Source organism: Schistocerca nitens, chromosome 3 (assembly GCF_023898315.1).
Source record: "Schistocerca nitens isolate TAMUIC-IGC-003100 chromosome 3, iqSchNite1.1, whole genome shotgun sequence".
NCBI classification, from domain to species: Eukaryota; Metazoa; Arthropoda; class Insecta; order Orthoptera; family Acrididae; genus Schistocerca; species Schistocerca nitens.
Genome location: NC_064616.1, coordinates 375,778,576 through 375,797,581, shown reverse-complemented (window position 1 = coordinate 375,797,581; position 19,006 = coordinate 375,778,576). Strand labels below are relative to the sequence as shown.

At 39.7% G+C, this 19,006-nt stretch overlaps 1 protein-coding gene across 1 annotated transcript in view; it reads right to left on the bottom strand.

The window, feature by feature from the left end:
* LOC126249237 (cytosolic carboxypeptidase 6) overlaps positions 1 to 19,006 on the bottom strand; it is a 1,486,464-nt gene that overhangs the window by 490,105 nt on the left and 977,353 nt on the right. The window contains exon 5 of the mRNA XM_049950894.1: positions 6,297 to 6,411. Within this exon, the coding sequence (XP_049806851.1) occupies positions 6,297 to 6,411 (115 nt within the window). The remainder of the gene's footprint in view (positions 1 to 6,296; positions 6,412 to 19,006) is intronic.

Here is a 19,006-nt window from a genome sequence, read left to right as displayed (position 1 = left end):
CTACTCGGTAAGCTTATTTACCATTAAGTTACGGGAGTTTTTAACAGGGATACTCTACAGGGACAGAATTAGCTATAAAAACGGAGGAGCAGCATTAAGAAAGTCGTCTGGCAATTAGCTCTCTGAGGCGTCCTAGGCTAAAATTACATTTTAAGTAAAGAAGTTACTACAATGCAGTTCAACTTGAGTAGAATATTTGCTTGTTGGTGTGTCGCAAATTTGCTGGACAATGCGTTTTCCCAGAAAACAATTTGCTACGATAAGTAGCTTATAACCTACAAAATTCTTGAGACTAATTCAATGTTACCTATTCTATAAGCTTATGTAGCACTAAATTGCATGACATCTTGAACATGGGTGTTCTTAAGATCCATAAGAAGCTGTAAAAACGGAGGAGCAGCTTCATGGAAAATCGTTTGGCTATCTCCTCATCTCTCCGACATTTCGATTAAGTTTTACGACTGCTATTAATCACTTCCCTTTTCCGATTCCACCAGACAGACCACGTTAGCAGGCTGATAGCACTATGCTTCACTGTAATATTAAGACATTAAAGAGGGTGATCGTGCAAATCATATTCTCCCTGGAACTACCACGATTCGTTCTCTGGCCTCGAAGTAAATTTCGCTGTCCCATAAACGCCAAGAAGAACTCATGTATCCTTATAGCACATCATCATTAAGTTTAAGACCAAAACCTCCTTCGCATATTCCAGCAATGTTGAATTTCCGTTTTATAGTTCCGTACGTCACTATATACTAAAATATGCAGCGTAACCACAGGATAAGGATATGGTTTTTCTTTTTGCATGTTAATGCCACAGTATGTTTCAATCTTTAAAAAAGATTTTAACTGAAAATGTAATAATTTTTGGCAGATAAAAAGTAGAATTTTCCGTTATTATTATTTCTTTCTCTTCTCAGACATTATGTCTGGTCAAAGATGGATAGTGACGCGGATCTTGATCAAGCGTGACTTCCTTTTTACTGTACGGTATATGTTACATTGCATTTAGGAACTTTCGGGTAATTGAACATGTATCAATAATTACAATTTCTGTAGTTGTATATATACGTTTGGATGTAGCTGTGTTGCGTTGAAGTACTGGTGGATATTGTGTGGTATGACTCCTGTAGTTGATAGTATAATTGGTATGATGTCAACTTTATCCTGATGCCACATGTCTTTGACTTCCTCAGCCAGTTGGATGTGTTTTTCCATTTTTTTTCTCCTGTTTTCTTCTGTGTATTTGTTGTATTGGGTATGGATATTTCGATTAGTTGTGTTAATTTCTTCTTTTTATTGGTGAGTATGATGTCAGGTTTGTTATGTGGTGTTGTTTTATATGTTATAATGGTTCTGTTCCAGTATAATTTGTATTCATCATTCTCCAGTACATTTTGTGTTGCATACTTGTATGTGGGAACGTGCTGTTTTATTAGTTTAGTTTAGTTATTACTATTATTATTATTATTATTATTATTCCGATTTCAAGTTTATTATTCGTTAACGTGAGAACACAGTGGGAAAAGCTTAGTATAAGTTCCCAATAGTCATTATCTTAACTCTTCCAAGGTCTGAGTGATCAGTGTTGGAAACTAAGAGAATTTTACGTTTTTCTTCCCAATAGTGAAACGTCCAGGTCAGTAGTGCCCCACAGGTGAATATGGCATGGTTCTTTCTCATTTATTGAACAAGGATATTGATAATTAAATATCGTGAATATTGTCTAGATGTGCACATCATTCTGAAATTGTCATTATGCTGTTGCACTGTATATGCATTCGTCGCGAAAATAAAACTTATAAAATAATAAGGTATCTGTATTCCAGTAACAGAGGTGGAGTTCTTTGTTTTCATCAGAAAAGATGTCCATGAATATATCGTATACGAAGAGCAGTCCAATTAACTGGACGATCGAAAGAAAGTAAGTAAAATGTTCATTATTTCCAAAGAAATTTCCATAACTGTTAATACATTTATTCCACAGTGAAGCAAGACGGTGAGTGGCCTCATGGAAAAAATATTTGTAGTTGCCTACAGAAACAAGATTGTAACCAGGGGTGCACCTATTAGTCAGAAGGAAATCGTCGACAACGAATGTGTCTTTTCTGGGCCCCAAAAATATGGGAACCGCATGAGGAGAGACCGAGACTGTATGGGTGATGTGCGACGACTTCCTAGCGAAACTTCTACACCGTATTCAAACAACCTTGGCAACAAGTGGGTGTTCCAAAACCACCTTCACATACTTCAGCAATGTTGACTCCCTTTTCGATTTTCCGTACGTCAGTAGACTCCAAAGTATGAAGAATAAGCATAGGATAACGTTGCTTCGAGTATGCCGTAGAAGGTTTGCTGGGTGGTCTTTACACATTCTCCATACAGTCCTGATCTCTTCTCATGTGATTTCCATATTTGTGGATCCTTGTAGGTATACATTAGTGGCCGTTAATCTGCTTCTGACGAAATGCTGCATGCCTGGGTACAATCCTAGCTCTGAAGGCAACCGCAAACAGTTTTAGGTCTCTCGTCTCACATCGGGATGAATATGTTAACCGTTATAGCAATTAATTTTGAAATAGTGAACAGTTTACTTACTTTTTCCATCCGCTCGTTTCCATTTGACTGCCCCTTACATTTGTAGCCCGTTAACGTATCAGCTAGTTCCTAAGGTAATTATTTAATATAGTTCAACACAATACATTTTCTTACGTACTGAAATGTGCAATAGAGCTTATCAACACTCTTTCACATAATTCACAAGTAGTGCATAAGACAATGAGCCTGTCATGAACCACATACAACTTGGCGATAACAGTGCAGTACTATCTATAGAAAAAAGTGTTCAGTGATACTATCTGCGTTTCTTCATAACCATTGTGTGCAGTTACTGCGAATCCAAATTAGAAAATATTTGTAGCCGAAAATGCCTGCGTTTTTAATCTGACTAACTCACAAAATCACATTAGTTCCCGTATATCCCTCGTAATACAGTACTGCAGAGCTAACATCATTAAATTGGAAACCCATTACGTAACTGCCACAATTTGATTATCAGGACACGCGTAAATGAGCCAACTGATGAGCCCCTAGGCTATAAATAACAATTCCCGTACATGGACGTGCGATAACTACGCTCCTAACATGTTAGCAAAATGTGCTCATTCAACGCACTCACGGTCGTGGCATAGTGCGGTAAACATCACACAAATGTGAGACGATCACACTGATTGGTGACCCTCGTATAACAGTGCTGTAACTGTAAGTACACCTGCCGGAGGTTGCATATCACTTAACCGTTGTTCAAAGTACACGCTATCGTTTACAACAAAATACATAGTGATTATAAAAGTCGGAAGCATTATGGTTAAAATTATGCAGATGATTGAGGATCCTTCACTGATTATGCTTAGATCAGGGAGTGACTGTCAGAAATGTATATATGGTTTGTCATTGACATGAATAATCGACACATAACAACAACATTTTAGCTCATAGGAATTGTTCACACTAAAGAACTCGAGTCTCAGTGCATTTATTATAACGGCGCATGAAATTTTTCTGCATACTGACAAATATACCTGTTGTATCACAAAGAATTCATGTTACCCCAGATGGAAAATCTAATGTGGACACTAGTCTGGAGGTTGACGGAGATTTTTTAAAATAGCATCAGCGACGTCGACACTGAAACGTAAGCAGATCACAAACAGGTGCTTCCCATGCATTTCTCAAGACCCCTTACTGCCTGAATCATTCGTTCCCGACCATTGCTTCCTAATCTCAATATGCTCAGTCCAGTAGTATCTACAGTTTGTAAATTTAGAATTTTGAGGTTTAGGACTTCTTGTAGAGGAGAGTTCTAAAATAATGTACGAGGGCCATATCTTTTTCCAAAATGTTTTATTTGCAACATTTAGCTACACCTTCTAGCTACTTCTCTGCATAGCTGCGACACCGACGTAAATATTTGTGATAATGTGGTACTAACTGTTCAATATCCTTATCGTGGAAGGCATTCGCTTCTGATTTATGCCAGTTCTCTACTCTAGTCTGCAACTCCTTGTCTGTGCCTAAATGCTGATCCGGCTGTATGGTGGTTGATGAAACACTTCCCATTGAAAACATTGCAGGAGCGTCTTCGTTGCAACGGCAATTTACCACTGAACTTTGTTATGAAGAAGGACAATGCCTGGTGACGAAATTCCTATTCGCTTGTTCTGAATTGCTCGTAGCAGCGATTTTCACCAATCGCCAAATCCACTCGCAGAACAAGGTAATCGAATGACGCTCGCTTTGTGCTCTGACTGCCTCCATCGTGAACGTCTGTAAGTCCTGTTTCAAAGTTACTGCACCACTGCCAAACACTGCTGTCACTTATGACAGTTACATGATGTGGGCTCATGGAAATCAGGCAAGACCCCTCAGCATGAAGAAATGACAGCACGCCATTCACACTTGCAGGAAGATTCTATTGTTCTAGGCAACTTTACATGTTAACTGTGCGACGTGATGCGATTGACTGGGACACCGTGCAACATTTCTGTGCAAAACTTCATCGGATTTTCTCTGTGGTTTTAATTTTGCGAGTGATCGGACCTTGAAAGAAAAACATAGCCCTCATACTTAAATGCCCCATTCGTACATATCCACCCTCTTTCAGAACATGCCTCACATCCAACACTAGAAAACTTGATTTAACCTAACAGATTTGGCACTACAGATTTTCCAGCATGACAATTGGATCGCAGTTAAAGGAAATTTTCAAAATGGTTCAAATGGCTCTGAGCACTATGGGACTTAGCATCTATGGTCATCAGTCCCCTAGAACTTAGAACTACTTGAACCTAACTATCCTAAGGGCATCACACAACACCCAGTCATCACGAGGCAGAGAAAATCCCTGACCCCGCCGGGAATCGAACCCGGGAACCCGGGGGAAATTTTCAGTCAACATCAAAAGTTGTAGAATTAGTCTGACTGGGATTAGCTTATGGTACACATGTTTTACAGAAGTTGTCTACCGTTGTCAACTCTGATGACTTCGGTGATCCTCTTCCTCTTCCTCCTCCTAGAACGTCCGGTCGCTCATAGTACCATGAACGAGACCCAGTTTCATAAAATAAAGCGCACGATAGCGTTACGCATTGCAGAACGAGGCATATCTGACCTACATCGAGTAATTCAGAGTAGCCTGATCTCCTTAATCTTGAAACTGACAGCAAACAGATGTATCCAGCAGCCAGACTAATGAGTGTGAAAAAGAAATTCCAAGCCATGACTAACGTAGCAGCGAGACTGTACGCGGAGCTGGGATGAGTGTTTTCGTTAATAATTTTATGTAGAGCTGTTTGTGGAGGTGACTTAAATGACTGGGAGTGACATAAACACAATATTACACTGCGCAGTCACCGTACTACGCATACTTCACTTCCATTAACACATTAAGGAAAACGCCAAAGGAAAGTGCCTGCTATGTGAAACTTAACACTTCATCTAGTAGGAGAACGACTAGTCTAAGGCTGGCTCAGATGGTGTCCGTTGAACGGGTTTCTGTTTCGATCCGGCACACTGCTTTATTCCATATTTTTACAGCATTTCGCAATCGACGGCAGTGTGAAAAATTTCTTCCGTCATTTAATTACCAAGGAAAGACACTGTGAACAGTTCTCTGAATAAAATGGTAGTGTGCAACGCCCCTTCGTAAATTTCTGAATTAGATGGTGTATTAACGAAGGAAAAAGATTTTTATTTCACTCATTTTCACTGTCTGCTAGGCATTACAACATGCTTGGTTTAGCCTGTGTCCGGTATGAATAGTTAAATCACTTTGCAGTGTCAATATGTGGTAAATAAGCGAGTCAGTACTGTATTTTCTGTTGACCCGCGGCGAACATCGCAATTGTTTACGCCCGTGGCAGCTCTCTTTGTTCACGACACAGACATTTGCTCGCGTTTTGCGGCATTGCGACAGTACCACAGCAGAATATTTAGTGGGCGCTCTCTTAGCAAGCGAATAAACAGGAAAGAAAAATGGAGGCAAAAGGAAAAAAGGAAACACTCCCACCCTTGGTGCACTCAAAACAATAGCAGGAACATCCAGCTTTCCCGAATGAATTTCATGGACAATGACAAATATTTTTTTTTTGGCTCTCACCGTTCACGAGAACAGAAAAGCCTTACAAAATAAGCTCTGTCTTAATCTGAACGTAAATCTTTTTCTATTATTGCATTACTAGGCTCTTGGAAACGGCGTGGAAGTAACAGCAAGTAAGGCCGTTTTATGTTCTTACCTGTAGTTTCCCAGGAAGACTCCATCGGGATTCATCATGGGAATCACTTTAAAAACGACATGTTCGCGAAGAGTGACTGCAATTGGATGACTGCTCACCATGAAGTCAATCAGCCCTGAAAATGAAGTAATCAGAATGTATCAAAAAGAGAATTTACACACACTTACATTTCTTTTCATTAAATGACAGTTGTTCTTATTTCAGAATAAGCAACTCCTACGAATAATTCCCACATCTTCTTAAAATAACACTAGAAAAATTTACAAGTAATGCATCATCTTCTTAAAATAACACTAGAAAAATTTACAAGTAATGCATCTGAGTTTAATTTCTTATAATTTTTCCCACTTCTCACAAACAGATGTAGAAAGATGTGACGTAGACAATTTGTGCGTATCATCGACGGAGAACACATAGGACCGGAATGTGAAGCGGAACGCTTGCCATTACTCGTAAGAAAGAGCCACTCATGTCAGTACGTTACCAGTGAGATGAGGAAAGCATGCAGCCGGAGATGTGAAGAATGGGGGATCATTCTATTGGTAATAGGGTCACAAACCGGGAAATACGCTGACTGCGAGTTTGGCAAAGGGCAGAGTGTTATAACCCAGCACCTCGGAACAAGCACCACGTAAGCGGCAAGACAGGTCGGCTTTTCGCGCGCTACTATCGTCACTATCGTTGGAAAGTGGTTAAACTGCGGCGACACGGTTCTGGACGTCAACGCCTGATCACAGAATGTGGAAGAGGGAGCCTTTTGCCGCTCTGTAAAGCAGGGTAGGCGGCATTCAGTGGCAGATCTGAAGACAGATTACAATGCTGATGCAGGCACGAGTATTTCGCAGCACAGTTTAGAGTATATTTTTGAGCATGGGTCTCCGCAGCGGGAGATCCCTACTTTTTTCCATACCGAACCGACGATATTGTCCGAAACGATTGCTGGGAGCGCAAGATCACCGAGATTTGACTTTGGATCAATATAAACATGGGGCATCGTCGGATGAATAAAGTTTCTTTTTACACTACATCGGCGGTCGTCATCCTAGCCAACAGCTGCTCGAAAGTTGCACCGAAAAACACGAACAGGCTGCTGGGGAAGATATTATGCAATGAGAAACATTCACCTAGGCTTGCACTGTACCTCTGTTGGTTTCTGGAGGCTCAACGGCAGCTGTAAACTATGTGAATGCGGATGCGGACCACCTACATCGCTTACTGGTTGATGTCTTCCCCGGTGGCGATGGCACCCTCCAGAAGGATAACTGTCCGTCTCATAATACCAGAATCATCCTGTAGTGTTTTGAGGAGCTTGACAGTGAATTCACATTGACGTCTTGGATACCATATTCGCCTAATATGGACACGACGAACACATCTGGAACGTTACACGGCGTTTGCTACGTCCTTCACAAACCACCGGCACGTAATTTGTGGGCATTGTTTGAGCTGTGCGTAGGCATCTGCTGCCAAATACCTCCGGAAACTTACCAAGCACCTGTCGAACCTACGTCAGCCAGAATCGCTACTCTCTACTGTCTCCCAAAGGCGGTCCAACGCTCTGTTAAGCAGATGGTCATAATAGTTCGTCTCATCAGTGTATGATTCAGAACCGACCATTGTCGTAACTATTACTCGGACGAATCCATTATAGAAACTGCCTATCGGAGCAAGATACGATGATAACAGAAACTCTGAATCAAATTGAAAATACGACACGGAGGGAATCACGGAGATTAGTATGACTCGGACTGTCTGGAAACGAAGAGGTGGGAGTGGAGTAACGAGCAGTGGCAATTGTTTGGCTGCAAGTGACAGGTCAAGTAGAATTGTTCACGGGCGCGATTTTTGTTGGGCGATGTGTCGGACACATATTATGAATATGTAAATATTTTACGAGTTACGTTCAGTGTCCACCGGTTACAAGTTTTCGCGTGAGTAGTTATTGCAATTCAGGTTCAGTTAACATTTAAAATTTGCCATGTGTCTTGAGATACGAACTGGTATTTATACGACGTGTCTCAGTACTTTGGTGAACTGAAATAGTTAGCTTATTTCTACCTTCGGATTTAATCTGTTTTCGTCGTTAAATAGGCAATTTTAGAGACTTTGAATAAATTTTATGATGATGTTTGTAACGACATTTACATATATACTCCACAGGTCACTATACACTGCTTGACGGAAAGTACTTCGTATCAAAATTACCGATTTTCTGACCGGTTTCATCGCGTAGTCAGTGAGGAAGGAATAACTCCCCACATTCCTCTGTTAGCTGCCTAGCATTTATTTGCGGAAATATCCACGAGATATTCGATGGTGACTGAATAACTCTCGCACAGTCTTCTTCGACTACAGGTTCTCAAAATTTACCGTAAAAGGTTTCGTGAGAACTATGTCGTCTCTCTTCCAAGAATTCCCATACAAATTCCCCGAGCATTTCTGATACTCTTTTGAACTGGCTATGAAGACCTGTAACAATCTTAGATCGTCGCCCCTGGATTCGTTCCATGTCTGCTGTCGTAATTACTTGATAAAGGCACCAAAAACTAGATCAGTTTCTCTAGAATTCGTCACACCAGCGTTTTGCATGCTATTTACTTTACATACACATTAATGCCACGACGTGTCTCTGATTCAATTGCTGTTGAGCTTAATTTCATACTTGAAGTCTAAGAAGTAATTTCTGTCCACGAAATGTTGGCTATAATTCAAAAATATGTAACTGAATGACTTACATAAAGTTCTAGAGTTTAGGGAGAGTATTAAGTAGCTTCACTTTGTGTTTTACTCACTTCATTTCATAAACTGATTCCGGTGACTTAGGCTAGGTAGACACAACGTCGAAGAACGTATTCTTAATATCACACAGAGATGTGTTCATATCTTTGCGTGATATCTCATTTTTAACACGTCGCCGGCCGAAGTGGTCGTGCGGTTAAAGACGCTGCAGTCTGGAACCGCAAGACCGCTACGGTCGCAGGTTCGAATCCTGCCTCGGGCATGGATGTTTGTGATGTCCTTAGGTTAGTTAGGTTTAACTAGTTCTAAGTTCTAGGGGACTAATGACCTCAGAAGTTGAGTCCCATAGTGCTCAGAGCCATTTTTTTAACACGTCAGTTGATGACAGGCATTTAGAGTGTTCTGAACACCAGCTGTCAAGAACGTTTTGTACCTGGCGATGGAGCATCCCATGCGCCAGGCACCAATGATCTGTATGCAATGAAACATAATAATTTCGCACATGTTGTCCATCCTGCGTTCTGTAGTTACACTGACGGCAATTAGAATGGCCGATGGCATTCCACTCAATGATACTCCCATCTATTCTATTCACAAAAGCGAGAGGAGCGTTCTTCCCCCAGCACAGCAGCTGTCTGTAATTGAGTCGCCCGTGAGTTTCCTTTTTTTTTTATAAATGAATGTAATATTGTCCGTCTTTCTTATTTCCCAGAGATTATATTAGATTAAATTCAGTTTTAGTTCCAATAGGTCCATAGTGTGGAGATCCTCCAGGCCGTGGAACATGTCATAAAATAAGAATAAGGAATAAATATTTACAAAGAAAAACAGATAAACTAACGTACTTCAACAGATACCAAGAAAACGTGCTCATGGGTGTGGAAACAAGTAAAATAATGTCTTAAAAACATTTTAATTTAATGGGCTTAAAGCAATATATATTAGTAACTGGTTTGTGCTCCGAAACAGAAACCTGCGAGTACTACCCACTCGATCCGACAGTAAACTCTTTAACGCGTAACGTAACGTTCCATTAATAATACGGCCACTGCGCACAACGTAACCACTAACACGTAAACACTGTCACACTGAAACAACACCTTAGTGTATTTCTGACTATATTTCTTAAATAAGGATCACCCAATCATGGGAGAATTTGTAAGAAGCAGGTTTCGTAAACGGAAGTCACTATCAAAGTACTAGTCATCTATTCAATTCAAGACCGACGTACAATATTATTGAAATGGGTCTCTTGGAAAAACAAAAACACAGAAAGGTAACATGAGACGCTAAAGTTAGTTATGTAGGACTTTACTGACATCGATAGGAAGACTGAAAGTAGAACGAAGTGAGGGTTCCTCATCTGCGTAATTCGCATTCAAAAAAACAAAAGAAATCACCCGATGAACTTCGCATTAAAGACGCACAAAGAACCAGATAAATGCGAAATGCTTGGAGTTCTGACTCTGAAACATGAAACTAACACCTTATGCTGTAGCGAAAAGCAACACTTACGTCCTCCAATTACAGAGTTTGTAACACTTATATCGATTAGGCGTAGGTTTATTTATAGTAACTGTGTATCTGTAATTTATGAAGTGGGCATTCTTTGTTGTTTGAATTCCTAGATGTACGGCAAGAAAATTAGGGTTTTGTAACGAATATATGAAAAAAGCAAAAGCCTCTGTCGAAATTTCAAATTATTGTAAGATGAAAGTGTTCAGGAAGAAAGTATATTTGTTGAAAGCTGGTTCATGCTTAGGCCACTTGTATTTGTAACATGTAAACGCTGTTGGGAAGTCCCTCAACAACGCAAGTGGCATGGCGCGATGTAAAAGGTGGGTTTGGCGGTCAAACTGAGCGGCTCCTTTGTGTCAACGGCACGCAGTGTGTGGCTAGCCTTAGCAAGGTGATAAGAATGGCAATTGGAAGCTGCATTAGAAGGGATTTGCCTCGGATGTGGACCTGGCTGTTATTTGGTATTCACGGAATGATGGAATGGCTCTAATACGTTGAAAATCCGATACCAAGAAGAGATTTTATAGAACATTCGCCCATCAAGAGCCGTGAGTACAGTTAACCGCCATTTCGCGTGCCACTACTCTTCGCCTCTGCTTCACAGATTTCATACATTCAATTAAGTAATATATATGGGCATTAATCAGTTACTTTGTTTGTTGTTTCAATAATAATCATATAAAACGTCAATTCGTGTTCGAAACCATAACTTCATTCCTGATCATGAACCTACGTAGGGTCCTCACCTAAGTGCTGCTACAACCTAGTATGCTGATTTAAATGAACAATTCTTGAATTTATGTGTTTAAAAGCGTCTTTTTTTGCCTAATGTAAAAGGAGTAGCAAAAGTTAAAGTAAGAGTAAAATTTGGATGCTTTATTAATGAACTACTCCTAGTGAAGTTGTTAAGGTAGGAAAAATAAGTACAAAAATTCAAAGATAAACTAATAAGAAAGTGAAAACCGTAATTATTTAAAAACTAAAACCACAAAAGTGAAGCTAGGTAGACTGTTGCTAAACTATCCTTAGTTTATTATAAAATATAATTCTGTAAGATTACAGTGCAGTATTGTGTAAATATTATTGCCAAGAATACCTGCGTCACAGCTGATTAAAGTTCAAGTACATATAAATCTTTAATGAACAGACTTATGGTAGTAGTGTTAGAAGTGAAGTCATGCACATTTTCGAAGATAGTGTAGTTTTGGTACCCATCATGAATGGTTCCTTTTGAAGTTAATTATACCCAGTGTAGTGTTTTATTACCTTGCAAAGTAATTTACGTGAATGATTAGCTTTTAGAGTTAGTTTTTACTATTGCAATAATCAAAGATCCTCGGCTAGTGAAATTATACCAGTTTATGGGTCCCCACCATATTCTCCACCTATTAAGAAAAATTTGAATTGTTGCTGTTACTAGGAAGCTTAGTAACAGTAAGCTTAAACAGTGTATTTAGATGTTATTCAGCTTTATTTGTGTTTTTCATGTCAATCAAGGTAAAAGCCCCTCATTTTCAAAATTAGTTCTGCACTTCAAGCAGTGATGTTTCAGAATTTGATTAAGTAATACTTTTGAGAGTGGCTGTGATTAGTACGAGCTCGGTGCAATTTTGCTCTCCATAATCTACTGGTGTGTGTGTGTATACACGCGCAGTACAGAGTGCACTGGTCAGTTTGTATCCTGTTTGCTATTCAAAGGGAAATGTCAACAAAAGTAACTTCAGTAACTAATATCCAATAATCTCAAATACATATTTCCAAATTAATGTGCCTAATTAGGCTGGCAACCGTTCATTTTTTCATTCACTTATGATTTCACCACTTCTGTTAAATTCCAAGGTTAAAGCCCGTTTGGTAGTTCTTTTAAGTTTACAAAATTCGAAATAATAGTCCGATACCCTTTTCCATTAGACACACGCACGGTCGAATTTGGAATCCTCTAAAAGGGTGACATTAGCGTGTCACGGCACGTCAGTGTTACAAGTTGGCACAGATCAACAGCCAGGAAGCGAGTCGGTGACAGCGTGCGCCAACTACCGGGAAACGAATGGTCAGAATTCAAAGCTCTTTGTACTGAAGAGGAGAATATGGTAAGTCCCATAACCGGATTTCCCAAAAATCTCTCATTGGAACAGAGGTAAAAATAACAGAACGCCTGTCTCGGATTACCCTTAGATACTTGACCGTTTCTGAAAAAACAACGATACAGTTTTCGAGGCACTTTATGTGCCTTTTAGCGAGAAAATAGTTGAACAGATGCGGAGGCGAAGTGGCTTGCGTCACATCTTCAAACTTTTGAGCTCCGCATTCGCAACCCGATTGTTATCTCTGTTTTTGTTCTTCATTTATCTACCCATGTCCGTAGAAGATTCAAATGGTTCAAATGGCTCTGAGCACTATGGTACTTAACATCTGTGGTCATCAGTCCCCTAGAACTTAGAACTACTTAAACCTAACTAACCTAAGGACATCACACACATCCATGCCCGAGGCAGGATTCGAACCTGCGACCGTAGCAGTCGCGCGGTTCCGGACTGAGCGCCTTAACCGCGAGACCACCGCGGCCGGCCGTAGAAGATTACTACACGAATGTCTTCCAGTGTGTCTGGAAATAATGTCGTCATTATTCGTCTGCTAACTGTATGTCTGGTGAATCAATTAAAAAAAATGGATGAGAAAATTATTTGAAACTGTTTTCTATGAAATTCCTGTAGTTTATCTTGATTCACAACAAACTGCAAGCACCAGTTTTCTGCAAAGTATTACTTAATACGTGGTTTGCCGAGAAGTTATTGACAACGTATGAAATCTTCAGCAATGTTAACGAAGTTTCGTTCCCGAGTGTGATTTACGCGAAGAAATGTCGCTGTGAAAAACCTGCCTTAGCGCGATGCTTATGGTGTACGATCGGTATCATCCAAGGGAACGCACGCTGTCACTCTGAAGAATAAACATAAGAGTAATATACAAGAATTGTAATAAGAATGAAATATAAGAATATGAGAATTTAAAAGGCTGTAACCCCTGCAAATATCATTCACACATATATTTATAACAAATGTATGACACTTATTGTGAAGACCGAGTTATAATTTTGCAATTAATATAACACCCCTGTTTCCCCTAACTTGATAAGGAACATTCGAGTAGTAATCTTCAAAAGACATACTGTAGGTGGATACATGTAAAAAATAAAATAAAATTAAAACAATTGTCGGGTTTCCAGAACGGGGCCCAAAAGAGAGACCGCTGAACTAGCCACTGTGCTGGAGTTTCTGCTGAGATTACCGACGGCTTACAGGCTTGTAAAGTGCGACGAAAACTTTGAAAGTCATTATCACCGAAACGATCGAGTATCTACGAGTAAGCCGAGACACGTGTTTTCTTATTTTGACTCTCTTTCCACTGAGCGAAGATTTTTGGGGAAATCGGATTATGGCACTTTCCGTGTTCTCCTCGTCACCCCAAACTACTACCAGAAACCGCAACTTCAAAATATGCGGTGCGTGCCCTGGCAACAACCCCAGGGTGGCACCTAACTTCTAAGTAAGGCTGTTCCGTCATACACTGCAGTGCCCACGGAATGACCCGGAATCCGAAACTTCACCTGAGCTCCCCTCAGCCACGACTCAACAGTCAGTACTGTCTAATTCGTGCAATGTATTCATTGTAACTAAAGACATTGAGTCTCGAAAACTACATATCGCATCAAAAAAAGTAATAGATCCCATTTATTTGTCTTAAGGGGGAGATCCAATGAGACAACACTTGAACCACCCTCCCCCAAAATCTTATGCTTGAATGGCGCTGGGCAACTTTAAAATAAAATCATCAATGCGAACTTTTTCTCCCTTTTTTTTCTCTTTTCTTTTGCGGATTGCGATTCTACGTCAAAAACTAGATCTAAAACATTTTCTTCGTTTCACAACAGATGGCGCTGTAATGGGGAGAATAGAAATGGGTACACAATCGCAGTTTACGACTTGCTACTCAAGGGTCGTTGAATACCCAATGGTATGTGGTATCCCACCACCACACTGCGAGGGTAGGACCGGCTAGTAATTCATAATTGCTAATTGAAAACTACATTCACAACGTTTTGTTCCTCTGACGTATTGAACAGGGACAATTCTACGTGCCACTTGTGCCGTGGCTCGAGGCGAACGCGTCTCTACTTTCCCAATTAGAATAAATGTTCGAATGTAGTGTCGCCAACTTCAATACACTTAGTGATCAGCTTTTTAAATGACCGCGCACACGGCAAAAGCAAATCTGCGGGAATGTCGGCACAGACGTTTCTGATGCGGTCGACCATGTCCTCAGGACCTGTTAGCACTTGCTGTTACACCTTATCTTTTAAATCTCCCCCTCTAAAGATATCCGGACACGTGAAGTACGGAGACCTAGGCGGCAAATTAATAGGGCCGATCCACCGACCAGTGTAAACACGATCTAATACCTGCCGTGCTTCAGTTGCGTAATACGCTGCGAAACCGTCGTGCTGAAACCACATACGTCACCGAACATCCGGGGCAACGTCCTGCACTCGTAGTTCCTGTTCCAGAAACGTTCGATATTTGCCTTCGTCCAACGATAAAATACAGACCAATGAGTTTGTTCCCCATGATGCCACACCATACGTCAACCGACAAAGGAGGTTGATGGTCACCTTGCTGTTACCAGTGGGGATTGTCTACACTCCATAAATGCATGTTATGCCCGTTAAAACTACCTTGGTTTGTGAATGAAGACTCATCGGAAAATAGTACCTGGGCAAAGAACGTGGGGGTCGTTTGCAGTTGTTGACATGCCACATACCGGAATCGCGGAGTAACTGTCGGACGCTTGCCCGTGGGTTGTGGTGCACTGCCGCTGATACAGCAATTTCATTAGCTTCTTCCGTAAAACGTTTGCTTCGTTTCCTTTTGCTGTTCTGTACACTTTCATCAGACATTAATGCGTTCGCAACCTTGTAAAAGAACGAACGAGAGCTGGCTCACTCTGGAAAACGCTCGGCATAGAAGGCAACAGTAACGCGAACCTATATCCTACGTACTCCGTAAATCAGGCCGCGGTGGTGGGTCAAGTAGTCCCTTCTTCGATGTGTCACAGGAATACAATTTTGCGAATGTGGTTTCCAATTAGAAGTTATGAATTAATGGCTTGTCCTAATCTCGCGGTGCGGAGGTGGAGGCCCACGTACCATAGGATATTCAAGGGCCATTGAGTAGCATGTCGTAAATTACGATTGTGTACCCATTTCTATTCCTGTGATTACAGTGCCGTCTGTGGAGAAATGAAGAACATACTTCAAACAAAACGTATGAAGATTTTGCCGTAGAATCGTAATCTGCAATAAAAAACAGGGATTACCATTGAAGGTTTCAAAGTTGCCCCGCGCCACTCAAGCACGCGTTGGGTGGTGTGTCGAATGTGGTATCGTCGGATTTTCCCTCCGAAACAAACAAATTGGAATTACAAGTACTTTGGATGGGGTGTGTAGTTTTCATGATATTTCAATGCCAATGTATAGCTGTAGTTTGGTGTATCTAAGGGGGGGGGGGGGGGGTGTGCTTCCACCCATGACCAGAAATACCTAAAAAATGAAACGAATTTCGTTAAATGTGTTTAAATTTTATTAACAATTCGCTTTTAAAATAAGTACTGACGTTTAAGTATGCTACAGAACCTGAAACTACTGTTTAGAATAATTTTAGCAACACCATTGCACTTTCTGTAATGTTTACACCGAGTTTGGGGGTGGGGGTATTTATGACCACTATCAAAAATGTAAAAAAAAAAAACATAAACTTTGTTAAAGGCCTTTGATTTTATACGCAACATAAACTTTAAATTTATGTAGATGTGTAAGGAGGGTCCTGAAGTTGGAAACACGAATATCACATTGGTTTCGAAAAGTCACATTTGCTAATAAGACTTAAATTTTTGGGCTGCGTTTTACGGAAAAATTTAAAACCGGTGCCGTATCCGATATAATAAATGTTGAAGAACAATAAATGCCTTTTACAAAATTTTAAAATTTTGAGTACCAGACTAGATTACGATATTTTCAAAATGTGTGCATAAAGTACCCTTCCCCCCTCCCCCCCCCCCATCCTTCTAATTGTATTGCGAGAGTTAAGTTTTTGAGTTTGGCTTGATGACTTACTCCAAAAAATAAACTCATATGATATTACGGAATGAAAGTACGAAAAGCACGCAAACTTTTTAATTTTTTTATCATCTATGTCTGACAACATTCGCACTGCAAATGGAGATTTAGTTAGGCGATTCAACAATACTGTGGTATGCTCTACCGAGTTGAGTCTATTATCAAGCTGTAATCCCAAGAATTTAACACAGTGAACATTTTATCTGCGTACCGCCATATTTTCGGCATTCACTGGCGGGAAACCTCTTACAAGTTTTGAACCAATGTATTCTTTCAAAGTTTAACGACAAAGAACTGGTTAGGCATCATTTATTGACGACGAATAAACTTCCACTACCTGATCATTCTAAGACACTACTTGATTTACAATGTTTCTGTCACCTTGAAACAAAACAAATTTGTGTTACAGTAATGTTATTTATAAAAGGTAATTGATATACAGAAGAAAAAGTAACTGGCTTAAGGCGGAATTTTGTGGGACACGACATGCAATTTTACCTGTGTTGGATAATGCCTGATAGCTTGATATACGTCTCTTTTCTATTGACACCGACTGATTCCCGTCAGAGATGCATGATTTTGCCATTCTGGAGTATTTACTGTTGCAACGTAATATTACAATTTACTTAAAAGTTTATTGTGATTAACACAGCTAATTGCTTTTGACAAATTACAAAATATAGCAGTCGCTGGTATTTTACTGTCTAATGAATTACATAGAGTCTCGCTGTATGTGTAGAGAGCCTTCTCACTATCGGAGACATTCAGAAATCCGAACGGTGACTTTGACATTATATTATTTGTGGCCAGATGGTTAGGAGACCGTTTGTACTTTAACTTTTCTACATTTTCATGAATGTTGGTAAAAGTGAAAGTAGACGGAAATTTGACGTTATTTCTTTATCTTTTTTCTTAAACAAAGGCTGAACTCCACTACATTCCAATCATTGAGGAAATGTTCTACTGATAATGAATTGTGTACATAGATAACTTGATATATTGCTAAACTCAGAAGCCCATACTTCAATTAACTTCGTTTAATTTATCACAACCATTAGAGTTCATTTCATTCAAAGTATTTATGGTGGCCATTACTTCTACTGATGTAGTGGACGTAGCGTTAATATTACTGAAATTATAAGAAAATGCTGGTCTGAGATATTCCATGGCAGCATCTTGTGAACCTAAGAACCCCAAATTTTCAGTAGCACTCGTAAAACGCTTGTTAAAATGTTTTGCAGTTCTACACACATGTGTTACAAATGCATCATTTAGCCTTCATACTATCTCCTCTTCACCTCTTGTTCCACCAATGTGGTAGTTCAATATTTTCCATATTTTCTTCACTTCAAAATCTGATGTGATCGTCTCGATCTAGCAACACATTTGCTTTGACGACCATATTACTGTCTTTAATATTTTCCAGTATGTTTTGTAATGAGTTATGGCATCAACATCGGAGTTGCTTCTGTGTGAGAGATATAGTTTTCCTTTTGTCTTAGAATATACCTATATTCGTTGTGTTGTCCGCGGCTCCTTTCTAGATGTTTGTCTAATATGGATCATTTTTGGTAGAAAACACTTTTTAAATAAGATAATGATATTATTAACAAAAGTTTTGTACTTTACATTCATGCCATTAGTTTCGCGTGCATCACTCCAGATCATATTTTTCAGGAGGTTCCTAAAATAATCAATTTTTGGTTTATCAACTAGCCTCTCGAACTCAGATATAGTAGACTGTATGTCCTGTTCAGCATCATAAATCAACACAAGAAACGGATTGCATGTGATGGGCTACGTGGTCGTTGACTATTCTTTCTGAAGTGTAATTTCGTTCATTATATCTGTCTATAGAGATACTGTCAGTGACTGTCTTTGAGCAACTTCCTGTCTTAGTTGGAAAGTTCACGATTGGAATGAAATCGAATGGTGCTATTACTGACCTATAAATTCTTACTATAAGAATTTTTTAGGAAATCTACATTGTAAAACTGAAACATTTATCTCTTTTTTTCTTGCTGTTAAATACCAGTATGTCAAAAGATGTTCAAGGTGATTTGTGAACACATTAAAATTACATGCAGATGCTCAGTGTACACTTAGTATTACGAAGGATTTAATATGAAATTCTGCTTCTGTATGGCATACCTTCATATTGCACTCCAAACAAAATCTATGACTGTAAATGTTCTTAAACTTATAATAATACTGATGAAAAGGGTATAGTCTCCTGTCTCCATTTCTGCTCTAAAAACGTGAGGTGCGAACCTACATCCTG